This window comes from Pempheris klunzingeri, chromosome 21, assembly GCF_042242105.1.
Source record: "Pempheris klunzingeri isolate RE-2024b chromosome 21, fPemKlu1.hap1, whole genome shotgun sequence".
In the NCBI taxonomy this organism is placed as follows: Eukaryota; Metazoa; Chordata; class Actinopteri; order Acropomatiformes; family Pempheridae; genus Pempheris; species Pempheris klunzingeri.
This window is the reverse complement of record NC_092032.1, coordinates 13,594,138-13,621,908: the sequence shown is the minus strand read 5'-3', so window position 1 is coordinate 13,621,908 and position 27,771 is coordinate 13,594,138. Positions and strand designations below refer to the sequence as shown.

Genomic DNA, 27,771 nt, shown 5'->3' with positions numbered 1-27,771 from the left:
CGCTATGAGTGGTGAAATTCTCATCCAACACTGGCCAAAAAAAGCGAATTTTGCGTATTTTTCAAAATGCCCTTATCCTTTAAACCCTTTCCCTCACTACATTTCACAAGTGAATGCTTTATTCAGTTACATTTATCTCACAAAGGGCAGGGCAAAACTGTATAGCAGCTTACAGTGGAAGCATATGGTAATGATATGATTATTCGATTATTTTACAAAACAGTGTACCCAGAGGTTGTGATTCCAGACAGTTGTTTTTAAAAGCAAAATTAGTCATCAGAGTTTTTCAAAGTTACATATATGTACATATGACCCAGCCCTTTCTGATGGCTAAAGTATTAATTTTCTTCACCAAGTTGCTTTTGTCATGCGAAAAATACAATAAACTCAAAAAACAAGTTTGAGTGCAGGTTCTTCTTCCTCTGCTTTGGTATTTCAGACAATATTGGATTACACTGCCAGACCAGTCTGATATAATTACTACCTACAGGTGATAGAGGGACCCAATGTGATTCAGCATTCCCAAGGGTGACCCAGTGGCATATGAGAAGCTAGAACAGTAGTGTGGGAGGGCTGTTTGGACCCACCACCAATGAATACGCTCATAAATCATTCAGTGTTCAGATTGAATTCCCCAACACATGTCTGGTTTCAGGTGATATGTCAACTCCATGTGACCCTTCTGTTTTAAACGGTGACTATCATCACGTGTTAACAGGGCCCATTTTTACATACGCATATTTATTCATGTATTTTTAATCTGTGGGTGCTGCAGGCTAAACGTATTTTAATGGAACTATTGGAGTTGAGTGATGGCTCAGCAGTTTTGCCTGCTGTGCTAGGTCGCTCTGAAGGTGCAGCACATAAATGTTCGCACACTTTTGACTCAGCCAATTTTGCATGGGAATGAAAATGGTGATGATTGGAAATGCTCTGGGGATATTGTATGATATTGATGATGGCAATGAATGTAATTTGAAAATATTAAGTGGTGGTATTTCCATGATTTCTTTGTCAGAAGTCATTAAACTCAAATAAGCTTATAAAAACAGTAAGTAGCTATAAACTAAATACTCTACTGCTGAAGATACCTTCCCATCCAGGTTCTTCTTTCTACTTTCCTCTGGTCTTTTGTTGACAATGACTTGTTTCCATGGTTCCTCTGTTTTGTTTTATGACCATTTCTTTTTCCATCTCACCCTCCCATTGGCATTTCTTAGCCATTTGCTTTTTGTTTTCTCCTTCTCTCCTCTTTTCTCCCATCAGACCTTGCAGGGCATGCTCTCCTCCCTTCACTCTGAGCTTGACATTCAGAGGTACTTGATGAAAATCCAATTGCCCCACAGAGTTAGTCAGCCCTTTATCTTATCTGCATCATGCGTGTCTGTGTGTGTGTGTCAGTGTGTGTGGCTGTGTTTGCATCCTCACTAACATCTGCTGTGTGACAAGTTTTCCCAACCGTTGTGCCCGAGTATCTCCAATTGTCTGCCCTGTCTGTGCTTGCCATGCACACTTGGCTGCCAGGCTAAACCAGTTCTTGTAATAAAAATTCCCACAAATGTCAACTGCACCTCATATAGCACGCACTGGTATGAGTGTGAGGGCACAGTAGCGTGTGCATGCAGGTGTGTTCAAGATAACCTGGTGGATCTGTCTTTGTGTGTCCAGCTGCATCAGCTCTACAGCACCACACTTTTGCCAGGGAAGAAGAGCATTTCATAAAGAGCCCAGTGTTCAGTGACCCCTCAGCTTCAGTCCCACCTTGTCCCCGTGGAACAGATCACCTTACAGTACCGGACAATAGCTCAATGGGCTCTGTAGTCTTGTCACACATTGTCTTATTGTAGCTGTGGCTTGAGGATGCCACGTCATGTAGATCTGATTACGGAGTCGCCAACTGATCTTCAAGATTTGATGACACAATTCCAGATCCTTAATCAGCCGATAAAAAGATTTTTTTTTCTTCTGTAGTACGGATATTGTAGGTTTTTCTTTGATCTCTTTGAACACTCATACATTGTTAGTATCATTATTAAATCACACTACAGTTCGTGCATGTGAAATTTAAAAGTTGAGCATATTGTAGTGTAGTGTACTTCCTCATGTTTTATTGCTTTTAGTGTGGTGTCATGCCTGTGGCACAGTACTGAGTAGTGTTAGAAGTGTGAGCATACAGTATTAACACTTCTGCACTTTTGAATGACTGCAGTCTTTTGGTTTATTTAGTTGTTGTGCTGAAGTCAAGCTCAAAGTCAACATCAAGGGTGCTTTATTCTAGCTCGCCAAAGAATGAGATACAGTGTTATTTTCTAACTCCTCGGGTAGCCGTGCCACTTCAAGAATAAAAAACAAATGCATGTACCACATTGTTTTGTGTCCAATATGTCCATGGTCTCACCTTTAACGTGTTATGTTTTCATGTGCCTCCCCCTCCAGAGCAGAAGCCCAAAGCACGGCCCCAATCCGCAGCCCAGCGTCGGCGACCAGGTTGACCACCTATCCCTGGAGTCGTTGGAGACCATGTCTGAGGCCGATGCGCCCACAGCCTTTACCCGCGGCAGCCGGGTTCGTGCCAGCCTGCCCGTGGTGCGTTCAACCAACCAGACAAAGGACCGCTCACTAGGTACGATGTGTATTAGGCTTTTGGGTTGATGACTGTTGAGAAGGCATTGTTGCTTGTTATCAATCAGATGTCTTTTAAATCTGTTTCACTCTAAAAATCCAAAAACTGGCAATATTTTTCCACAGAGAAATTCTTCTATTTGATCTTTTAAGCACTTATTGACAGTAAAGACTCCATCTGAAATGTTAAATAGACTTAGAGTGAGGTGAATGTGAAATGGCATTAATTCTCTTTGATAACCTGCATTTTTCAGCTCTTTCAGTATAATCTCGGCATAACTTTAGAACTCTCTGAAATAACTCCCAACCACACCATGATCTCACCATTTCACCTTGTCTAAGTCTTTTCCTCTCACTCCATCTATCTTCTCCTCTCCTCCCTCCCTCCTCTCTCCACCTCAGCTCACAGCTCCGTTTTAATTAGAATTCATTTCCTCTGTAGTGAAAGATTAGGGAATCCATCCACAATATGCCATCGTGTTATTTGACAGGATTAGAAATGGGTCGTCTTATCAACACACGTGGTGCTTCACTTGCATCCATATGCAGGGGCGCTGTACGTTGTGCAGATCTGGGTTTCTGCATTAGGGTGAGAGTCGTGGGAAGACTTTGAGAACTCCCCAAACAAAGTGTAGCGCCTGTAATTTTTTAGCAGGATAGTCTTCAAAGGTAGCTCACAACTCAGCAAGGCATCTGCTTCTGGATAACAGCAAAGCATCTGAGTGGCACGCCTTTTGACAAAAGTGAAAATGAATGAAACTCCAGGGTGCCGTTTTCCACACTTTTTGAGGCTAGTTGCACCACTTGCTTTGCTTTGAAACAGAAATGCAAAACTTGTTCAAAAACACACATCGACAAATGTGCTTCACCACGCATGCACGTACGCACACACACACACACACACACACAAATGCTGCATGTCTTTCTTTCTCTCTTTCAAAAACATCAGGACAAAGCGTTATGACAGTGGGGGGTTATGGTGTGATGAAAGGGGAGGAGAGAAAAAGGGGCACCACTTAACTACTGTGTCCCTCCCACAGTCTCTCTCTTTCTCTCTCTCTCTCTCTCTCTCTCTCCCTCACTCACACACACACACACACACACACACACACACACACACGTGCGCACACACATGCAAACACACACTTCATTGAATCCCAACGGACATTTGGGGCTTCTTCTTGGGGCTCACTATCTTCAGCTTGTACTGTAGGAGCTGATGCGTGGTCTTTTTCAGAGATTTATAAGACTCAGCAGAAAACAGGAAATCCTTAAAACCTTTAATGTGAGTATCGGATTTAATCTAGAGTGTGGGATCAAGTGTATTGTATTTCAGGTAATCTATTCTGTGGTTTGAATATAGTATTTTTCTGCCTTTTTTGTTGCATCTCAAGCTTAATGATAATGTTAACGGATGCAGGATGCTATTTAATACGATTAGCCTTAGTTTAAACTTCAGTGTAACACTGAAGAAATGTGAAAAACATTTAAAGCTCAGACAGTCTGCAGTGCTGTGCCCATTTGGTCAGGAAACCCACTGGCCATTTGCGACCAATCCTGGGTGAAGCCCAGCGCTCAGGAATGTAACGCGACTCTTTGTTAGAACCGAGCTTTTCAACCTTGTAGCAGCAAATACAACTCATGTTAAAGAATTCAGATCTTCATAATGTAGCTCAATCAATGGCGCTTTGTCATCAAACTCATTCGCTTTAATTGCTAACATCTGGATGAATACTGGCCGACTGTTAACATAACAGCTCTCTGGGGGAGGGGAAGATGAAGTTATTCTGCAAATGGGCACTTTGTTAAGTTATTGCTACCCAGAAACCTAGACAGACCAGAGAGAGCAATGATAAAACTCAGCAACTTTATTTCCTGGATTTGCCCTCTCTCTGTCTCACTCTGTCTCTTGGAGCATGTAGGATCTTGTATAATATTTCACCAACATCTGGTAGCTTTTACTGGCTCTGTCCTTTTATGGGGTTACACCAAGTAAAACCATACCTCCTTTCCTTAAAATCAGCTATTTCCAGTGCACAAATGTGAAAGTGATGTTGAAATGACTGATTGATGTGTATCACAACACATTCTGGCTGATTCTAAAGAAATATCTAACATCATTAGAATTAGTTTTTTTCGGTTAAAGTACTATTGCTGTAGATAGCTTTAAAAATCAGTGCCATGGTCTTTGGACCAATGAATCAGAGAATAGAAATAGAAATGTTTTTTTTTTTCTCTGGCATTGTTTATACAAGTGCAGTGTGGGCGTGTCCATAAATTTTGCGGGGGAGACATCTGTTTTTCTAAAGCACAGTACAGAAGCCACACCCAGGGTTCAGAGGTTCAGGCTTTGGTCTTTTTTTGATGCACAACTTGTACTATTCCGCCCCAAGCACACAGCCCCGTGTCTGTCCCCTAGTCCTGCCCCTACTCTCTTTCTAAATACCAAGTAATCAGTCTGTAATATACAGCATGCTGTTCTCAAATGAGCATAACGTGGACAGGAGAACACGTGTTGAGTGGCAGGTTTAGAATAACACCAAGTCTTACAAGTATACTACTGGAAATCTACCAGGAGAAACTATACGCCACAGAAAAGGTTTTATCAGTCCAAAGGCGTTGACGTCTTCTGGGCAACAATTCAAAAGCAGTATTCAAAAGTTAAAAAAAAAAAAAACCTAACTCACAAATGGTAACTTTCAAGGACAGGTCACAGAAACTAAAGAGGATGGATGTGTTTTAGTCCGTCAGCTGCTCAGATGTGATGGTTCTGTATAAATGGTACACCACTGGGACTTTATTTTTATATATTTGAATCTGGCCAAATATCTGCACTGGTCCAGACACTGAGCAGCCATGAGCAGACATGAGCAGCACTGTGATGTCGGCAGGGTGCCAACTGTGTTGTCACAGGTCAGGAATGGCAAAGGAAAAGGTGATTTTTATTTAGCTCATGTGTTTGAGACTGTAAACTGCACACCTTTATGTTTGAGTTTAGCATTGTTTTCTGTTCTTACATTCATTTTAAGAGATCAATTGCTGGAAAAGGTCAATTGTTATTGGGCATACTCATAGCACTCAGTCACAGACTTCTTGTAACTTCTTGAAACAGCATAAGAATAGTAGCCCTCCAGTGGTTTGCATTTGGGAGGTCTTACTGTTAAGTAGCTGCATGAAGTGTTGTATTAGCATTAACAGATTAACACAACAAGGAGGACTGAACTTCTTTAGCATCTGAAAAAACAATGACAGACAATGTGGGAGAGAGAGAAAACAGTGTGTCGCTGTTGTGCTAATGCAGATTGCCGGTCAATCACGTGCCTGTTGTAGTCATAGCAAAGATTTCCATGAACTGAAATGGCGTTTTCGCCTGGCTCATGAACCCTCTCCCTTGCTTTCTGTCCGTAGGTGTACTGTACCTGCAGTACGGGGACGAGACCAAGCAGATCCGCATGCCTAATGAGATCACCAGCATCGACACTATCAGAGCTCTGTTTGTTAGTGCCTTCCCGCAACAGCTGACCATGAAGATGCTGGAGTCGCCCAGCGTCGCTGTTTACGTCAAAGACGACATGAGGAACATGTACTACGAGCTCACTGATGTCAGGTAAAGATGCATATTTGTGTGAACATGGATACAGAGTATGTTGTTTGTGTCGGATACACGTTGTGTTAATAGGACGTCTAAGGTTCATAATGCTCCACAGTCTTTCCTTTTCCCCTCCCTGGGAACTTCCTGTCTAGTTTCCCCCTGCACAGGAAGCATTATTGGCCAGGAAAGCAACTTGTTTCGTTTTAGCCAGATGTTCAAACTTGGAAGTTGGAGCTTAAGCCTTATAGCAAAATATCTCCAATATACCCAAACAAACTGAAGAGCACTCTTGAGAGACTTTGATGACTTTCCTGCCTGTTGTCCTCTCTCCTCAGGTAAAAGTTTGACTCTAGAAAGTTTGAGCTATGTGAGTTCTGTCTTTTCACACTCTCTGAAGCCCTTTTATACTTTTCAGACTGTAGTTCCCAAAGTTCTGTAGTGTTGTGTGCATCATTTGCAGGCACGCAAACACACATATACAAGCTGGCTGTTTTTTTTTTTCTTGCTCCTCGTACCTTCCTGTTTTGGTATTCACCAGCATGTCTTTATCAATAATGCAGCAGATTCTAGGTGCCGAGACAGTATACAATCATTTGTTCTAGTTGTTTGTCAAAATATAATGTTACTCTTTACATAAGCAACCTTGCCCTGTAGTTTCCAGAGTTCCTGCTCAAGTGTGATGTGTACTTTGTGACTAATCCTTTATCAGGGCTATAAAAGAGAGGTTGGTACAGATGTCCAGGGTGCAACACCATTGTGAGAGTGAGACCAGCAAAGGGAAGAACAGATCCGCTCTACGTTTATGTACTCGAGCCACATTTCAACAAGGGTATTTGTAGATGTTTTTATAGACTCTGGCGAATTAGAGGAAATGTCCTATGACAGAGGGCTGTCAGGGTATGTGCCCTTAGCAGGGGTGCTAAACAGATCTAGACTGAGGCAGAATCGGCCGCTGTCTGATGGTGATATCTGGGCTGCCTATTTACCCTCGAACACCTCTTCCCCCTGCAGGAATATCACAGATCACTCCTGCCTGAAGGTCTACCACAAAGACCCTGCACAGGCGTTCAGCCATGGGCCAAGACCTGCCAATGGTGATACCAGGGTAAGTAATGAACTGACGCAGATGCTAACACAGCAGTGAAAAAAATGGCTTTTCTTGTTAACAGCAGCTGCTGCGAGGAGACGACTACACTTGTTGCACATAGAATAGTAAGCCCAGCCTCCAATTCTTCTTAGTCTCACATACTTTGCAGTTAAGGGAAGGAATGTCCCTCTGCCTCTTCTTAATTTGTTCAGAGGGGGTCTCATATTGTCTCCCAGGGGCCTGTGATTGCTTCGCCTTTATGCTCTGGTGCAGCTTGCTTAAGGGACAATTGAATTCAAATCTCAGGACTATTTTCCTTGTTCATTCTTCCTTTAGTATCAGCTCAACCCTCTTTTTCTTTCTTTGTTGTGAATCCAGCATGTTAGTTTCCTGCTGATGTAACAAAAATAAAGCCCCAAACAGACGTTTCCTCAAATGTTCCTCCTCAAATCCTCCTCTCTAATCCGTCTGACCCTTTATCTAACCTGCTGCTCCTCTCTGCCTGCCGCAGATTTCCGAGTGGCGTTGCAGCACCATTGTGATACTGCAAAAATTACATTAACCTCAGCTATAATCCTATTGCCACATACTGTATGTGTCACACAAGTGTAAAGTGAAATTGATAAAGTTAAAACGAATGATGAGGCAAACATGATGACGGTTTAAGAGGTCTTGGTTCAGATGGCACGATGACTTTGAGGTGCTGCAGAAATTCCTTTTATTCTTCGCTGCTGACCGGCGAGTTGCTCCGGCGGGCTCCCTGTGATGTGATGGGGTCCTTCAAGGGGAAGTTAACAAAAGGCATTTTAGGGGAAAAAAAGATGGCAAAAAAAGATACAATTGAAAAAGTGAAATGGGAATTTGATAGTGCGGAAAGTTTGAGAGCAGGAGAGGTTGCAAACTGGCAACAGCAGAAGAACATTAATTGTGTGGAGCAGTTTTTTGTTCATTTTTTTTGTACAGCATTGCCTTTTTAACGGCTCTGGCACTTGCCGAATCAGCAGGATTGAAAAATACAGCTCATACTGGATGGACTGAAAGGCATTAAGCAAAGAGAGGCAAGGCAGCTTTGAGAGGACTCATGTGCAAACATTGTGAAATCCCGGCATGAAGCAGAGACAAGCTGAAGAAGATTGTTGTGATAACTAGTTCTGTCACTGTTTAACCACAAAGTAATTGACACAGATACAAAGCTTGGACGTGGTTGTAGGGTGTGGAAGCCAGGTTGGTTTAAAAAAAAATAAATCAGGTGACATTTGTTGCATTAATCCAAATATTTGTATTCTCATGACAAGTTACCCCTTCCCTATAAACATATTAGCAAGTTCTAACCCTCAGACACACACACAAACACAGAAGTAGGTTCCTGTTGTAAGCACTGTTTCTTGTTTATTTTGCCTTAAAGAATGCTCCAGAGAGACAAAAGTCTTTCTACTTTTTCTTTTTAACCTTGACGACCTCTTTTAATAATGGACCCTGGCACTCACAGCAAAAGGTCAAATACTAAAACCTAATGAGCTGTACACCTGTTCAAACACTTTTTCGGGGGGGGGGGTAGACCTCACATCTGTTCGGGCTGTCGAGTGTGCTCTTGTCTTGCAAGAATGCCAGGCCTGGGATCAGATTTAAAGTATCATCTGTTATCGATGGAAGCTTTCTGGCCAAATAGAGCTGTCTCTGGTTATGAAAACAACTCTCTTGTCTGCCAGTAATTGATTTAAGGTGGACAGATGTGCACAGTAACTGATAAGTAACTTGATAAGTAGAATATTCAGCAGACTGTTAGAATAATGTGGTGTTTTCCTGTGTTTTAACCATTTCCTTTGTCATTTTTTATGGGATGAAAATGCAGCAAATATTTTGACATATTAATCCGTGCTAACGTGAGGGATTGTGCCCAGAGCAGTGCTTCGTTTTCATGGAATAGTCAATAGTGGTTGTCAGAATAATGCTGTTATGTACACATAGCTGGAAAAAAGATATTTTGTAAACAGTGGTGTAGGTATTGGCTAACCTCTGTTCTCCTCGGGGCAATCCCCCGAATTTTGGTATCCACTCAGAAATAGAAAAATGGAACGTTTGTCTTGTTTTTACTTTGAATTACCGTAATTAGTTGCGAGGTCCAGTCCTCTTTTTTTAACACCATCATGAACACAGCTGACACACTGCTGCATGAACATTTCGGCAGAGCTCCCCTTTATCTGTTTAGTTTGGCTGCCTCTGACGCTCTGCAGTTTGTGAATAAGTTTAGGAACCCTCTCTGTCTCCAACATGGCATGAGATTGAGGCGACTTCGTGCTCCTACCAGACATGCTGCCCTCATTATTGGAAGCTAAAGAGCACAGTGGAAACAGAGACGGGTCCACGAGTCCAACTCAAACCAAATGTTCTTCAACATGGTCTCTCATTTGCCTGACATGGTCTCTCATGTGTTTATTTTTCAAGCCGGTACTCCTCTGTTTTGTCTCAAAGCAGTGATTTATTAGCATGTTGTCCAGACAGATATGTACTGGCTTTATAAAGGCAGTGTATTTTAAGGATGTTCTGAGAATGGCTTGTCTTGCAAAGGTGTAACATCTGTTTGGGATCGAGAAATGTTGCCTTTCGGCCCAAACTTTTCTTATGAGGCTGTGCAGGACTTGGCAAAGCAGTCAGAGATGTTATTTAGTGCTCCACAGAAATACCTGCACTAGAGGGCAACCTTTCTTTTTATGTGTGTTGGCACCTTGGATACTGAAAGTCATTTGGGTGTGATGATGGTCTGCAGTGGGTCTGTGCTTCTTAGATTTTCTATTATATGTTTAGTTGCTTGGTCAGACTTATTGCCATATTTATGGGTTGTGTGTGCTTTCACTGCCAGCAAGTTTAGTTCTTCTTTTCCTTTCTTATCACAGCCAAGTGCAAGCCCTTTCTTACTGTAGACTTTGAGCAGTTTTTGTTTTCCAGTGTGCACACACACACACACACACACACACACACACACACACACATTTATCACACCCTCTTTATTGATCTCTGCACTGTATTAATCTGTATTGGTACTGGGGGAAAAATATAGACAAAAATAAAGACAACACAGTAAAAGCACAGCGCCAAATGCTACCTGAAGTTCGTGAAGGGACTTAGAATTAGGTTTTGACTTGTGTTCTTACATAGGTGTAACCCGTGAGTCATACCTTTAAGGAACAATAGGTTGTTTGTTTGAAAGGAATAGAGAGTGAGACAGGAAGAAAGATGGATTAGATTTGGTCCTGCATGTGACACTCCTCAGCCAAGCGTTATCATACCCAGTACATCACATATCCAGTGGTTATATCACCATTTACACTCTGTATTTCAGTATAGTTGTGCTTGTTTACACAGGGAAATGTTTTCTTCTTTGGAAAATGAACTCCAGGTTTGAATAAATAAAGACTACTATTGTAGTCATGCCTGCATGTTCTAAGCAGGTATAGTTTGCATTGTTGTCTTTATGAATCCACAAGCTGTAACTCAGACAGAGTTATGCCTATATAGGGGTCATTGGAAGACAATCTAACTTTTTCTGAATAACAGCCACATGTGATGATAGTAAAATAATGGTAAATGATAAACCAGTAACACAGTAGTATAGTATAACAATAGAACAACTAGAGAAGAATCATAAAGTTAGCAAACCAACTCTAATGTCAGTTATGCACCAATGCAGAATTTGAGTATTTGTGTGTATTTTTGTATGTAATTTTTTTAATTGAGGCAATGATTGTTTTGCTGCTTTTGAGTTTAACGTTTTATTTGTAGTGTAATGTGGTAGTTCGTCTTTACAAAGTTAGTCTCACTTTAAGGAGCCTAAGTCATCAGTATTAAAGCACAGGAAGTAATGCAAAGATTATAAAAAGGAAGCAGGGAAGAAATTTGATACAACGGTTGTTAATATTTACGGTGAACTTGTGATACTCACACAGCAGGTGTCTCACCACATTAACCTGATTTCCTTTGACTTCTTCTGTGTACCTTTAAGACTTTCACCTCCTAGTTTGCAGTTTTACCACTCAAAGCCTGAGCACTCATATATTTCCCTTAACTGGATAGCCACTCCAGTTAAATGAAGTTGGGTTTATTGTACGTTAGCCCGACCACCATAAAGGACCATTGAAGGCTAAGGAACAGCTAAGGTCCAGAGTATCTGACTCTTTATATAGACACTGCTGAAACAGATCTTGTCGCAAATGAACCAGTTACCTTCTAGTCCTGGAGGTGCACATACAGGCCTACATATTCTTTGGAAAACGTATTTCTAGGAGAGCAATCACAGTTTATTTAAAGCTGAAAACAGTAAATCACCTCACCTTTTATAAATAAAGAAAAAATTATTTGAACACATCCAAATAATCTTGTGTTCATGCATTGTAATCATTTTGTAGAAGCCTGTTTATATAACAGGACTTTGAGTGAGATGCTGTATTGTGTATCTGGGGATAGTAGCCTTGTGAGTAACTATTTTCTGCCTCTGGAAGATTTGCTGACAGTCTATTTTCTCTAAAAAAGCAACAGTGGAAACTGAGTTAGATGGCTGTTTTTGTTTCAAGTGCAACTTCAGTCCAGAAATACAGGATCAGGATATACAAAATAAACAGTAGCTGATATTTCAAGCATGTAGAAGAGTGCAGTCTGGCTTATTGACTAATCCTAACTTGAGTGATTTTCTTCTTGACCTTCTTGACTTGACTTGACTTATTATTTGAAGTAATACCAGTTCCAGTTTGGTTTGGTAGTGCATAATAACATGTCTGTATGCTTTTGTGCTTCTCCAGATGCACAGCGAGATGGTGCATGCCGGTCGTGATGGCCCGCACCCTCTGCGACAGCCCCCCATGGGTCCCCCACCACACCACCCAATGCAGGGACCACTACCCCCAACCCCCCACTCCATGCCCCCATCCCCCTCCAGAATCCCATTTGGCCCAAGGCAGGGCTCTATACCTGGTAGTGCCACTATCCCAAGAGACCGGATATCTAACGCCAACCCTCCGGCCCGCTCCATCTCTCCCTGCCCCAGCGCCATCCTGGAGAGACGGGACGTCAAGCCAGATGAGGACATGGGTGGTAAAAGCCACAGTCTAGCCAGAGGAAGTGAGGGGTTGTATGCAGACCCATACTTGCTCCAGGAGGGAAGGATGAGCATGGCTTCAGGCCATGGGCCACACCCCAACCCTGGGCTTGATGGTCCGGAACATGGCATGGGGGGATTTCACCGTGCCTCCATCCGCTCCACAAGTTCTTACAGCGGCCCCAGCCCTACAGACACTATGGATCACCCCTCTCTGTACAGGCAGAAGTCCAGAAACAGCCAGCTCCCTACTTTGGGCTCTAAGACTCCTCCGCCATCTCCTCACCGGATGGCTGAGGTACGGATGATTGACATCCATGGCGGTCCTCCTCATGGCGTGCCACCTCATGGTGTTCCCATGGAGAGAAGCTCACCGGTGCGCCAGTCCTTCAGGAAGGAGGAGATGACAGGGACCAAGCCCCGGAGCAACATGGGATCACCTGTAGTTGCTGACCTCCAGGGTCATCTCCAGGGGCCCATCCCACCTGCCAGTGACCATCAGACACGGTAAGCACCAGGGGACTGGGTGTTACATACTGGGGGCTGGTGGGATTGATAAAATGAGGATTAGGACACTGCATGGGAGCATGAACTAACTCTGCATCCCAGTTTCACCCTAACCATGAACTGCTGGTTTTCAACCCCTGGCTCTGACTCATCCATCCATGACTGAAGGCAAGAATATAACCTGCCCTTTCACTGTCTTGAACATCAAAATCTGCACATTAAGAGCAGCAGACTAATGTACATGATTCTGCATCAGTTTGGTTTGTGTATACAACCAGTAGTGCTTGTCTGACCCATGTTTTCACAGTCTCTATTCAAACTCAGGAGCTTACAGTGTTGATTTTTATAGAGTGTGCAGACCCAGACATAGCTGCCACTGCTGAAACAGGATAGTATCTGGAGAGCCCATTAACCCACTGTATGTTTATCCTTTACTCTATGACTATTGTTCTAACAATAATCCCTCTATAGAGTCTATTCAGTTTGGATAATCCAGCAGACATTTTGGTACCTGGGTTCGGTTTGTCCACTCTGACTGAGAGCACATAAACATAGTTGGAGAGCAAGAGGGATGCTTGCCACTTATCCAGGCAAATGTGGTTTCATTAAAAGGGAGGTTACAGAGGCTATATGGGTACCTAGAAAAACCAAAGAAAATATTGACTAGGTTGAATAAGTATTTGAAATGGCCCAATCAGTCAAACAATCAAACCGGACCACCTGGGCAGCCCAAAGCCCCCATTAGAAATGCCCTGGGAGTCTGGGAAAAGAGTGTTGGAATTTGAATGGGAAAGTACTGTACTTAATTTTCAAAATAAACTTGGTCTCAACACTCAGCGCTTTCATAGCTGTCATAGAATTTTTTTTCATGTGAAATATGCTGTGACACTGAGGTTAAGCATTGTTGTGTTCACGTAGACCTTGTGTCTGTCTATTGTCTGTAGCACAGCTAAAACCACAGTCCCCCGTGTGTCCTTAGCTGGCCCCATATCCTTCCTCAAGATAAATAATGGTATCTGAAAACAAAAGTTGCTCTCTTTTCCAACCTCTAGGCTTACCAAGCAATCTCAGTGTAAGATCCCCTTTTCACCCCTGTGGTGTTTGACTTTCCAAAGACAGTGCAATTTTCAAATTGTCCTTTCATTCTCTTCTGAGCAGCCACCACTTGAGACACACTCTGGATTTATTTAAAAAACAACATGACTTAGACACCCCGGATGTCGACCTTACGGTTCCTTTCTTGTCTTGACTCGTCCATCTTGTTAATTCCATCTGGACTCAAGCTTTTTCTATTTGTTAAAAGACTGAGTCAAGTGCTGTTTCATTGCTGTGTTTCAGAACCTATTTATTTGACAAGAGTCAATATTTACTCAGGACATAATTGCAAATCAATTGCAGAAAAAAAAAATCTCCTTTGTATAATCCCATGAAATAAAAAGAGTCATGGTCAGGTAATTAAAAACAATTGATTATGCTGTTACAGCCCTCCCTCGTTTTCATTCTGAGCTAATATTTCCTCTAGTGGCAGCTGTAATATCCAATAGGCCTCAGTGTTGAAAGTAGAATTTTCTGATGTTTCTGCAGAGAGCGAATGAAGGCTATGGAGCAACAGATTGCCAGCTTGACTGGTCTTGTTCAGCATGCACTTTTAAAGGGGCCAAACACTAGTGGCACCAAGGAGCCTCAAAGGTAAGCAATCACAGTATAGGACAGAATGAGGCATCAGGGGAAATGGAGTTTTAAATGGAAAGCCTGGTAGGAAAGATAAAGTATCCCTTCGATAATGGCCATATCAAACACTCAGCTTAAATAGCATCTGGTGAGGAGGAAATAGGTTTGATATCGAAGTCATTTGCTCTCTAGATAAATGGCCACTATGTATGTTTATCTGGCTGCATTTCAACTCTTTGCATTTTGATCTTCTCTGTGGAGACCCTGTGTTAATGTTTGCTTGACAGTTTATTTAAAAGGTCTTTGACTGCAGTGAATTTGTATGTTTCTATGCTATGTTGAGCACGGATGAAGCTCCTTAACTTCATTAACATCATTTTAACCTCTGGTTTGTCAGTCTTTCCCATCATACTTTGTGGTAACGTGTTTGCTCTTACTAATACTAATGTTAAAAACCTGTTCCCCAAAAATCCTGTTTCTTCATTTTTCGAAATCCTGCTCTCATGAATTTCTCTCTGGCTGCAGCGAGAGACCACCGAAGACATCATCTCCAGCCCACAGTGCACATAGCTCAGGTTAGTATCACTTTTATTCTGTTCCATTTCCATGACTTCTTTTTTGTAAACAAGAGATTTAGCGCCATAATGTCTTGTGCAGACAAGCCCACACATCAGTGTCAGTCAACAGCCTGCAATGAGCACTACTGGAGGGAGGGAAAACAAAGTCAGGCGTCTTTGCTTGTCATCGGTTCATATTTCCTCAAAATCCTTTGCCCTGTACATCAACTTTAATAGGAAATAGAAGACTAGAGCCAGCAGAGCTAACACAAGCTCCTCAAAGCACTACTTAAAACAAGACGCTATTACTTCTCAAGCCTGCCAAGATGATTCAGCGATTCAATCTCGGCTCTGCAGCGGTCTGTGGCAAGATCTAGGTTTGATAAAAAAAAAAAGATCTGCAACCTCACCATGGCAGAAAGAAAACACACCACTATTCATGTGTCTTGCGAGCTAATCTCATGTCTCACGACACATTTCATATGTAGCGTTCAGAGGGATTTACTTGTCATATTGCGCTTTAGTGACTCTCCAAAACACGAGAAGAGTTACAGCGTGGGCTTTGATCTCGCCTGACAGCCTCTACATGAAACATGAAAAATCATGGGTGCTTTCTCTTGCCATCCCTCAAATGCTTTTTCACTGTCACCACACTGCCTGCTGCACTTTTATTTGATGGGCACTGTGTCCCCAAGGCCCATAACACAACTAGCAGTGTACACTGTAACCTGTACTTCAGGTCTGGGCAGCTGTCAGGTAGCATGTCAGGAAGAGAGTTTTGGGATTATGAAGACAAAAGTTTGTTCTTTTACTGCCTCAACAGAGGGCGAGTCTCTGTGTCGAGGGAGCTTTGAGTGCACTCTGAACATTCTCTGACCTATTGTGTAACTCACAGACAGGGGCACTACTTTCTTTAATGGCCTTTATGTTTTGTGAGTTAAAGGATTAGTTCTCCCAAAAAAGAAAGCTGTTAAAGCTTCTCTGTAGGGGTAATTGAGAAAATGTTATTTTGTAATTTAAACTAACATTTTATTATCTGCCCTTTCTGAGGAATGGATCTATTTATTAACTGATATTAGGTTTGAACGAAAGGATTTAATTAAATTATTATTGTTGTTTGCCAATTAGAGTTCTCACCCAAAACACAAATATTAGCTCCCCTGGTTTCCATGGTTGCACCATCGCTAGCGGCGACTGAAATGCTGAACTCAGTTGACAGACATTTCAGAGGTGCAGCCGATATGAGCGCCGGTATATCAGCGCTTATTGCACAGGGAAGAAGACAGCCACAGAGAGTTCAGGCCATCATTACTAAACATTAGGAACATAAAGTCAGACGAGTGTGCTGCCAGAAAAAGTAAAGTCAGTAAAGTCAGACAGGATGGGTTTGGAAAAGAGCAACTTTCCCTCTAGGGGAAAACTATATTTGAACTTTTATGTGCCTGTTAACTGATTTTAAGTGTAATTTCTACCGTAGTGCAGTGACAAGAGCAATAAAACAGTGTGATGTCCACAAAGTGGTTTATGCATCATTTAGGTTTTAAAGCAACAAGCCATAACTTGATTTTTTTCCCCCTGCTGATACAGGTGGTTCCCCAATCTTGGCTTCCAAGAGCAGCGCTGCCCCATCAGACAAGGGCTCAGCTCCTCTCAAAGTCAACCTCCTGCAGTTCAGGAAGAACGTTTCTGACCTCAGGATGCAACTCCATCAGATGAGACAGCTGCAGGCAAGACCTCTCTCTCCTTTTAATCAAGTTCAAGTGTCTCAGTGGCCACTACAGCTTTGTATGTTGGGCTGCTAGCTCCGGTCCTCTAATATCTTACTCCTAATGTGTGTGCCCCCTTAGCTCCAGAACCAGGACGCATTACGAATCCAGCTGAAGCGCGCAGAGCAGGAAATCAGTGTTAAACTTGCTGAGGCCATGCGGGGTCTGGAGGATCCTGTCCAGAGGCAGAGAGCTTTGGTTGAAGAGGACAGGCACAAGTACTTGGGTCTGGAGGAGCGTGTCCTCACACAACTCGGGTATTTACTTCAATAACACTTGAGTTTTATATAGTCTGAAATGAATAGATTACATTGTTTTGCATTCATTAATGGATGTTTATTGTAAGGGATTTTTACCCCTTTCATAAGAGTCGAGGGATGATTCAGTACACACCCATGTGGCTCCAGTCAAGGTGCTTCCATTTAAAGGAAATCCCCAAAAGGCCTTAGTTTTATCAGCTCACCTATGCTGTTCACTTCTAAACTCTTTGACAGGCCAACGCCCTCCAAATTACAGCCCACAGGTTTATACAGGCAAGCACTGCCTGCCTCTCAGAGACAGCAGGCTAGAACAATAGACTCAGCTGTGGAGTAACTACTCACTACCCTGTTCTTATTTTAATTCACCTGCCTCATCTTGCCAACAGGGAGCAGTAATTGAATCCTTTTATTTGGATGTTTACAGGCAAGGTCAAACAGCATTGTCTTAATAAACACAATGACAGCAGCTCACGGAGACTTGGAAATGAACAGAAGGAAGTCGGTGGATTAAGCTCTCTGTTACACTTGGTATCAAGCCAGTTGTGATTCAGCAAAACATGGCTGCCAGCACTTTAAATAAGGCTTTGTAATTAGGGATTCTTGGCCTTAAGACCAGTGGGAGAATGTAGTGTTAAAACCACTGCCCTCTCAAGAGGAGAACTAAATCTATCATGACCTATAAGGGCATGTTTTGCAATATTTTACAACATTTTAAAAAGCAACAAAAAGTACATTTAATTATGAAACTGGTACAATGTGGAAAAGGTTGCTGGATAGTTTGTATTAATGACAGTGACAAAGCTTCCACAGTAAAAGTACAGTGGGTTTATCCAGTTAGTGTGCCGGAAAAGTACTCAAACTTAAAAGGGAATATGTAAAACATGATTTCTCAGGAAAATGCTACCTTCCATTCTTCATTTGGGTACCTGCTAAGGCTGCCACTTTTATTCTAACACAGAGATGTACATTATGCAGAAGTACTGTACATGTTTTTGTCTGTGGGAGACTGTTTTCTTTATCCCCAGCTGGAACTTCCCATCATCATTCCTATTGCCAACAGGCCTTGGCATAGCAGGGCATTTTAATACACTGCCTCCTTATTGCCTTTCCTACTCCCTTTAGGGGAGTTCCATAAAAGAGTGTTTCTCAAGGGTACCTGACCACAATGAAACACCATTTTAGTCCCTCTCATACAATCCAACACTGCACACAATGTTATCATTCGGCACATTTCCCCACGGAGTAGCCATTTTTCTCGAGCGCTGGGATGGCTGCGAAGCAGCGTGATGTGTTTTCTGTGTGAGGAAGTGCTCTCTCATAAGTAAGCTCTCATTCAGTGTGTAAACATTTGTGGTTTTCGGATGAGATACAATCTAGTCTAAGCAACCTGATGCAGACAGGGGAGTGAACTGTGTTGTGTAAATGTTTATTGTCAGTGTTAATCCTTGTACATATGAATTTACTTTTTTTTATGAATCATGTCCCAAAGTCTGCTGTCACCTTTGCCCAGTCATTATTGCTGGATGATCTCTAAGATAAATGATTGTGTCCTGCCCCCTTGTGTTTGTAAAGTGTAAATGAAATATTAATCGTAGTGAGAAAATCTGTCTATTCTCCAGTCTATCCCTTGATTACATTATGCCCAAGTAGATCATTCAAGCAGATAACAGAAACCAATAGTCACTAAAGTAAAAACATTTGATCATGTGCTTCCATTCATTTCCATTTTATTTATTCCTCTAACCAATTGCTGTAGAAATAGTGGATACTCTTTCACATCTCTAAACTCTCCATCCTTTTCCATTGTGCATTTTGTTTGTCTCTGCAGTGAGCTGGAGCAGTATGTGGTCTCTCTGCAGAAAGAGTCAGCAGCAACACACAGAGTAGTGACCCTGAAGGACGTGGAGGAGGGAGCGGTGACTCTGAGGAAGGTGGGAGAGTCACTGGCAGGGCTCAAAGGTAAGACAACACAGAATATTTTTTCACAACTGGGAACAACATAGTCTTTAATCCTCTTAAGTTTAAAGTTACATAGACCAGAAAGTGCGTCATGCTTTGGTTCTCATAAGTGACTGTCTTATTTAAATACCAGGCAGGCACTGCCAGGATGGGCAGCATGATTGAAATCATTTTGTGGGCTATTTTCCAGTGTCTATATATGTCATGAGATGTTGAATGTATGTAAAGACACGGTAAAATGGTTAATCTGATGCTCAAAGCATTAACCTCTGTTCCCCTATTATGGATTACATGAGACAAAACTCTTTATATGCATAAAACAAGTACTTTAATAACTAAATTTGCCAGTTTTTATACAGTTTCTCTTTCATTTTTATGTGGACAGTAGATTTGGGGAACAGTGTCACATGTAGATCAAGTCATCACTATAAAATTCTGCTGAAAGTTGATGAGTGATAAATTGATTTATTGCCCAGCCCCATCAGCCATCATGTGATTTACTGCTGGTATGATGAATGCTCCTCCCATTAAATCTTATAGGCCAGACTCTTGTGTTTAAAACGTACCAGAAAACTGTAGTATCTTCTCAGAGGCTATGTAATTATTTAACTGTCTAACAAAGGTATTTCTGAATAACCTATTTCAAAGGTAGTATTCTATTGAACAGCTTATAGTACCTTAACAAGCTGCCAATCAAGCTGCCAATCTGAAGAGTTGTAGTCTCATGAAAAATGTTAAATGTTGTTTCTGTATCAGAAAAAAAATATGCAAGCTTGTTCCTCTGTGTGTTTCCTCAGGAGAGTTCCCAGCCCTACAAACCAGAATGCGGGCTGTGCTCAGGGTGGAAGTGGAAGCTGTCAAGTTTTTGAAGGAGGAGCCTCATAAACTGGACAGCATGCTGAAAAGGGTCAAGAGCCTGACTGACACACTCAGCAGTCTGAGAAGGTAGAAGAAAGATGAAAAAAAAAACAACAACGTCTGAGATAAAACAGGGATCAGGAGAGGTGGTGCTGGGGTATGGGGGGCTGACAGTGACAGAGGGAATTGAAGATGAAAACAAAAAGCACTCTGCAGAGCTTTTCACAAGGGCCTATGATGTGGGAGATTGTACTAGTTGATTATACAGTACTGGCAAGCCAGCCTTCATCTCATCAAAGAGGTCATTCTGCGTGGACAGAGCAGTGTGGCGTCCAACTTGATTTACTTCCATCGCCTTCACTGAACCGATAAGTGAATTAATTTGGTGGACACTGCAGCGCCTCATTTCCATTTTAATATGTCACAGATACCAAATTCACTTTTGACTTTTCTCTCACACTCCCTTCATGACTCTCCTGTCTCTTAGCTCAAACACGCTCAGCTGCCAAACCATAAGACGTCACATCATCGCCCCTCATGTCAGAGCTAATCAATGTTATTTGTCTACTTAATTATAGGGTTTGATGTATTTTCAGTCTGGATGAGAAATCAAAAAGACCATAAATACTAATTTTGGCTGTGAAATAGATTTGTGTCAGTTTTAGATATTGTTTTAAAACACTAATGTCAATTAAAAGTGAGTGACTTAGTATAGTAAGAATGCAAGTTGTTGAGCAAGCAAAACATTTTTGGATTCATTTTTTACCATTGTTTTCTACATGGTTTGTATCACTTATTATTCCCCTACTCTGTGCAGATGTGCTACTGAGGGCTCTCAGAAAGCACCTGATCTTTCTGCTAGTGCCCCAGTGGAAAACAGCCCTTCAGCAGCAGCAGCAGCAGCAGCAGCAGCAGAAGCTCCCCCACCACAGCCTGGCTCGACAGCAGCCCCGCTGGAGCCCCAGAGCTCCACCATCAGATCAGAGGTGATGCCCTCCTCTCCGGTGGTCATCCATCATGTCCAGAGCTCCCCAGTCCACATGCAGCAGTCCCAGCAGTCTGCAGCCTTGACAGCTCAGCCCAGTCCACCGCTCACCCCCAGTCCCAACCCAAGCAAGAGTCAAGGCCGGGAGTCTCCCAAGGCGGCAGCCTCGGATCCACCTAGTCCTGCTCGTCAGAAGAAGACACACGGGAACCCAGTTAATGGCAATGGCACTGCCAGCCAGGGGCTTGTCATAGAGGAGCTCCAGAACAGCCAGGACAAGAATAAAAACAGGGCTATGTCTATAGAGGTATGTTTAGTCACCTTTCAATTTATTTTTATCCACCATAGTAAAGCCAAAACTGTCGCAGGAATAAAATTTCTCCACTCAGCTTCGTCAGAATCAGTTTTTAGGATCTTTCTCTCTATTCTGCTTTTCTCCAGGCAGCAGAGAAGGAGTGGGAAGAAAAGAGGCAGAACTTGGGTCATTATGATGGGAAAGAGTTTGAGAAGATCCTCCAGGAGGCCCAGGCCAACATGATGAAGGGCATTCCCAGTCTAGAGGTGGAAGAGAATCCAGTACTGCCCCCTGCTGCCAGTGAAGAACAAGCAGAGGTCCACAACCCTGTGGAATCAGCATCAGGTATACAAATCTAACACAAATGTAACTTGAAGACAGAAACATAGGCTCTAAATATAAATAATGTCTAAAACACTCTACATTTTAATGCTACATGAACACATTTTAAAGCATGTCTTCCTATATAACTGAATCTGTGTTATTTTGTATGACAGAAGAGCCCCAATCTGAGCCTCCAGGCAAAAAGGGGCCTGAGAAACTCCCAAAGCCTGCGATGGAGAAACCAGCCAAACCTGCACTGGACAAACCCTCGAAGACTGCCACCAAGCCAGCTCCCACCGAGAGTTTTCCCAAGCAGGGGTCTGAAAAGTCCAGCAAGTCCCCACCGCCACCTCCTCCAAGGAAGACCTACCCCGCTTCGAGCTCAGGCATGACCACCACGCGCTCTGGGGAAGTGGTCTACACCAGCAGGAAGGAGTCCGTCACGGCTCAGGTCAGTCTGATGTCTTGTGAAATGTGTTCATAGCAGCTGCAGCTTTTAATCTAGATACTGAGGTTTTAAATATAAAAGTAAGAAAAACACACTTTTAACTATTTTTACTTTTTGGTGTCATGTTCTTCTGTCTGGCATTTTCATAGTTTTGTTTTTTTCAGTTTCTGTTTTTTTTTTTGTGTTTTTAAATTTCAAAAATTGTAATAAAATTTTAGTAACAGTGGAGCTCTAGCATTTGTACACACTTGATAACAGTTCATGAAGATGAGCTGCAGTTTCACAATAAATGTTTTTACATTTGCCTTCATGGTAAACTAAGCTAACACTAATCACTTCCTGGCTCTACCGATCTTCTCAGCCAACTCCTGTCTCTTTGTTGAATCTGACTCTATCACCTTAACATTTGAATGATTCTGCATGGCTTGGTAAAGTAATGACTAATCTCCCACTCGTGAATTCTAACAGGAGGGTGAAGAGGACACTCCACCCCCTACTCCCCAAGCCAAGCCCACCAAGGTTCCACCAGAGACCAAGCCGAAGCCAGCCACCCCACCCCCCGTTACTGCCTCTGTTACCAGAGAAGAGGAGGACGAAGGGGACAAGATCATGGCAGAGCTCCAGGTTAGATGCATGTGCACACTCGAGCACTCACACACATTCACTTTCCCTCAAACATGCGAACAGAAATAGCCTTCAGGTGTAACTCCTGCCGGATTCTTCTGATTTCTGCGTTTTGGGTGTGGGTGGCCTATCATTTCTTCTCATGGTGGTTGACTTTCTCAGAAGTGGCAAAGGATGAGCAATGACAGCTGCCAAAGGAGATATTTTCCTAACTTTGTCACGTGTGGGGTTTTTCATCTGTGACAAAGGTGAAGATACTCAAGCCTCCTCCGACCTCAAAATCCTTGTCCCCATTTCCCCTTCATTTTCTCCACTCTTCAGGTTTTCCAGAAGTGCACAGTTAAGGATGTAGGGGGGAAAAATTTGGTAGAACCCCCCCCTCGAATTGAACCACAAATCAGAGAACTAAGACCAGGGGCCTTATTGCCCCTCAAAGAGAAAAAGGTAAACTATACGTCGCCGTACAGCTGCCCAGCTAACTGCCTGCCTCTGCCGACTGTCTGATACAATCGATGGCTGTGTCTTAACCCTTCTACAACCTTTGCACCCTTGCTTTGGCTCGAGAGAAACCTGTAACAGCTGCCTCCAAAAAGCTCCTTTCCTTGCTGCCTCAGTTTCCTTCTCTTCTTGTGAATCTGCTGGATATCACAGCTTGAATATTTCAGGATTAAGTCTGCATAAAATGATGCCTCTTAAAAAGATGCTGTGTCTTTTGTGCATCTGGACCAGACAATTGATGTGTTTTGCCACTGATTTAATTATCACTTGTCTTTCTCTCCAAATCAATAAAGACCTCGGCACTGTATTCTACAGGCAATTAAATCGTCTTGTGTCTTTCTTTAATTACGTCTTCATACAAAATCAACAGAACAAATATTTCTTAAATGATTGACAATTTAGAGAAACAGTATAGATGAAACTAACTTCGCAGACACAATCTGTTTTTGCAGACTTGGTTCACTAGACGTCACTTTGCATGCTACTCTCCCCCACTTATACTTTTCTGAGGAATTACTTTTCTGTCTCTCTTTGTCTTTGCACAACTTCACTTCAGTTTGCTTCCCTGGCTTTACACCTATACAATCAGCACCTTATAATTTCACATTTAGGTCAAACAATACACACATTTAATGATTTGAGTGTGGCAAAGAGGGCAGGTATGTTCAAGTGCAACAAGGTTATAATTTTTTTTAAAATCTAAATCTAAATAGAAGCTCTCTCTGTTTAACAGTATAGAGACGTATGAGTAGATGTAAGCTACTCGTTACAGTAAGTAGTTACATTAATAATTAGGTAATATTGCAAAGTTTGTGGCACGTTATTCCACTAACATGAAAATAGTGTGAGGAGCGATTTGCGTAGTATTAGCAGTGCATACTCTATGAACTAAACATGAAACGGGATGTATAAAGATTAATAGGGAACCAGAACGACTTTCAGAGAGTTTCATGACCCATAAATTAAAAATTAATTGCCATATTATCAACAGTGAAAGTGCCATAAAAAGGCTAACCAGACAGGGTTTAGCTATCTGTAAGAAGCTAAAGCGGCTTATAGTCTTTGTCTAGTCTGGCTTTCCCTGTGATTGACTGGCGATCAGTCCAGGGTGTACCCCGCCTCTCGCCTAATGGCTGGGATTGGCTCCAACCCCCCCCCCCAACCCTCTAAGTATAAGCAGTATAGATAGTAAGTGGATGAATGCATAGTCTTAGCTTAGCTTTTAAACAGTAATATTTATTGATTTTCCCAACATTTTGATATACAGCGTAATATCAGAACAGCATGTAAAAGAGATATGAAGCTGGAGTCAGTCTGAGCATTACATACTGTAAATATTTTGCTATAGCCATGTAGAAGGTAATTCCCCAATGCAGTGCCGACACCGTGGACGCTACTGCAATAATGTATGTGAATTCACAGTTAATCCACAGCTACGTGACACACCAGTTGCACAGTAATATTATTCCCTCGCACACTGTCCTAGCAGAGCTCAGAGCCCAGTCGAGAGGACAAAGCTCCAGACACAGATGAAAATGGGAATACTACTGTCCGACAGAGCCAAGGGGTATGCATGATTTTTGATTCTTATAATTCTTGTATAATTATTATAACATTATATTCACATATAGTTCATGTATGTATGAGAGATATTTAACAGCTACCTCTTCACTTCTCAGGTGATATACTATGTGACAGGCCAGATTTCCAAAGAGCAACCATCTCTGTCAGGAATGGAGGAAACCCCTGAACACCGAGAGCCCACACAGCCTCCATCACAGGTGTCAAATGTCAATGTTAATGACAATTCTCCAAGCCAGCAGGAGCAGCAGCAGCAGCCGCCACTGTCTGTGCCACCCAAATCACCCCCACCTATAACACCTCCACCTATATCACCTAAGCCAGTGGGACTGAAATTCAAACTTCCAAGGAAGCAAGTTAAACGCTCTGAATCCTTGAAGACCAGTGCAGAACTGGAGAAGGGAAAAATCCTCAACAAAATAAACACTGAAAAGAAAAGTACAGTCATCCAACATGTTTCTTCTAGTAAGACTATAATACCTGAGCCTGTGGCAACCACAACAACCAGTACCACAACAGAGGCACCTAAAAGCTCTGTTGCCCCACCAAAAGCGGCTCCTAATGAGGACAATGATCCACCTAAAGCTAACTGTGAGGATGATCATGAGGAGGCAAGTCTTAGTCCTGATTTACCCGGAGAAGAGGCACCTCCTCCCCCGGACAACATAGCATTTATGATCACCAACACCAAAGTTCAGGCGCTGTCTTGTGGGGAGTACCAGCAACTGGTCAATGCCAAGAAAGGAAGAGTCCAGACTGTCACTGTAGGTAGCGCCACTAACCGAGGGAACACCACAGCGGATCCCACTGTTCCACAGGACAATGGATTCAACAAGAAGCCTGTCATCATCATTTTTGATGAGCCCATGGACATCCGTTCAGCCTATAAGCGTCTGTCCACCATTTTTGAATGTGAGGAGGAACTGGACAGGATGCTTGCGGAAGAGCGCATTGAGGAGGAGAGTGAGGAATCAGACACGGATAGGAGTGGTGGGTCGCAGATAAAAGCTGGAGGGACAGATGTGATTGATGGCAAAAACGTCAACTCTTCACAGGCCACTGCTGACAACGTAAGCTTATCATCTTCATCTTCAATCTCTGAGCTGACGGATGGTGGAGTGACAGAGTCAAATGGTGACGCCAAGCAGGATGGTAAGAAGAAGTTCAAGTTTAAGTTCCCTAAGAAACAGCTGGCGGCACTGACCCAGGCGATTCGCACTGGCACCAAGTCGGGCAAGAAGACGTTACAGGTGGTTGTGTATGAAGACGAGGAGGAATCCGATGGTACCGTTAGGCAACACAAAGAAGCAAAGAGATTTGAGATTGTGCGGTCAAAATCCTTTGCAGACACTCCCAAGGAAACAGGTTCGGCAGCATCGAAGAGGCACAACTCAGAGTCCCTCGGCAGGACGAATGAGATCCGGGAGAACACCTACAAGACATTGGACAGCCTGGAGCAGACCATAAAGCAACTGGAGACCACCATCAGTGAGATGGGACCATGCTCCCCTTCGGAACCAGTCTGCACAGAGGAAGCTAAAACAGGAAATGGGAAAAGCTCAGAAGGAGTAGGGCTGAAGAGGTCTTCCTCTCTCCCTACCTCCAGAGGGTCAGGCCCTAAGGTACCCAGCAAAAATTTATTGCAGAAGAAGACTAAACCTCAGCTCCTTCCTCGTCCTGTAGTCATCCCTACTACTACTACCACCACCACCACTGTCCCCAGTGCCCCCACCACCATACAACAGGTCTCGCTCTAGTTCTTGTTGCTTCGAGAGGCTTTGGGTCCCTCTTTTTCAGTTTACAACCTACCTTCACTCCAATCCTAACCACTGAAATTACAAAGTCATTAATCCACTCCACAGGTGCTTAGAAATGTTAGAAATATTCCCCGTGGCTTTCTCCCTCTTGTGAAATCATGGTGACATGATTGGGGGTGGTATTTTGTTGGGTTTCTGGCAACTGTACTTCTCCTTCAGTTCATTGTGAAAACTCTGAGGTTCTTTAGCAAGTGGCAAACTCATCATCAAAGATACTCTCATGATGATTTAGCTCTGATGTATTCCTTATTCTTGACTGCATGTACTACTGTGTATTGACTTCAAGGTTTAAGGTCTCACTGGATGCATGATCTTTCACTGGTGTTGATCTCTGGGGTGTTGAATGGACAGGTTCTTTTACCTGATAGTTCCTTGATTTTTCATGCTTCCTATATGGTGTGTTTTTTTCTTTCTTTTGTTTTATTTCTTGTTTTGTTTTTCGTTTGGATCCCCTTGCAGAACACCAGTGTCGCTTCCCCTACTAGTCGGATGCCCGTCCCTTTGTCTGCGAAGTCCAGGCAGTCGCCGGGTACTACTGACAAAGCGGGAAAACAGCAAAAACTGCAGGACGCTCAAAGGCAATTCCGACAGGTAGTTTTACTGTAGGGCCTTACCAGAGACTAGAGGAAACAAACATATAGGGATCAAAAACATGAGGCATGTATTATTAGGGAGAAAAAAGACTTCTAAAGCTGTGAGATTTCAAGTGTTTTGAAAAAAAATAAAATCACCATGGTGACGACTGTGGATCTGTTAATGTTTCTCTCGAGTCTGCTCTGACAAGAAGGCATGCCTGACTCTTGACTGTTACCCCATAACATCACTGTACTGTATGCTTTTGCATGTCCACACTGCTCATGGTTTCACTGTGTTGGTGACTAAACAAAAAAAAAATGGAAAAATGGCAAAGAAAAAGCGGAAACGTATCCTGTCATCATCTGAGTTGTCATCACATCTCCAGTTCCCATCACAGCTGAGTTCCTAAACAGTGTTGCCAAATCCCAGGATGCTTTTGTCAATGTTAAAATACAACCCTAACTGACATTTTGGCTATGCACTTCCCCTCTCACAATGCACCTCTGCTCAAACCCAACATTACTGCATAGCTTCTTAACCTCACGGTGATATATTTCCTGACCCTCAAGACCTCGGCACAACTCACCATCTTGCACCGTCGGTTTCAGTGAACTACTGGCCCACATTTCCCCTGTTTGCTCTCACTCTTCCAACT

General features: G+C 42.8%; 1 protein-coding gene across 9 annotated transcripts in view; it reads left to right on the top strand.

Annotated features, from left to right (window-relative positions):
- The window catches only part of LOC139220731 (sickle tail protein homolog), an 83,226-nt gene that overhangs the window by 53,404 nt on the left and 2,051 nt on the right, over positions 1 to 27,771 (top strand). For 3 of the 9 annotated variants that reach the window (XM_070852551.1, XM_070852558.1, XM_070852557.1), the window contains 18 exons: positions 2,437 to 2,623; positions 6,031 to 6,229; positions 7,226 to 7,319; positions 12,095 to 12,897; positions 14,482 to 14,586; positions 15,094 to 15,143; positions 16,713 to 16,852; positions 16,973 to 17,148; positions 18,980 to 19,110; positions 19,908 to 20,055; positions 20,786 to 21,260; positions 21,395 to 21,593; positions 21,746 to 22,023; positions 22,489 to 22,644; positions 22,966 to 23,088; positions 24,629 to 24,709; positions 24,822 to 26,468; positions 27,000 to 27,131. In XM_070852551.1, coding sequence (XP_070708652.1) covers positions 2,437 to 2,623; positions 6,031 to 6,229; positions 7,226 to 7,319; positions 12,095 to 12,897; positions 14,482 to 14,586; positions 15,094 to 15,143; positions 16,713 to 16,852; positions 16,973 to 17,148; positions 18,980 to 19,110; positions 19,908 to 20,055; positions 20,786 to 21,260; positions 21,395 to 21,593; positions 21,746 to 22,023; positions 22,489 to 22,644; positions 22,966 to 23,088; positions 24,629 to 24,709; positions 24,822 to 26,468; positions 27,000 to 27,131 — 5,124 coding nt within the window. The remainder of the gene's footprint in view (positions 1 to 2,436; positions 2,624 to 6,030; positions 6,230 to 7,225; positions 7,320 to 12,094; positions 12,898 to 14,481; positions 14,587 to 15,093; positions 15,144 to 16,712; positions 16,853 to 16,972; positions 17,149 to 18,979; positions 19,111 to 19,907; positions 20,056 to 20,785; positions 21,261 to 21,394; positions 21,594 to 21,745; positions 22,024 to 22,488; positions 22,645 to 22,965; positions 23,089 to 24,628; positions 24,710 to 24,821; positions 26,469 to 26,999; positions 27,132 to 27,771) is intronic. The other 6 variants (XM_070852553.1, XM_070852552.1, XM_070852559.1 and 3 more) reach the window with 6 other exon arrangements.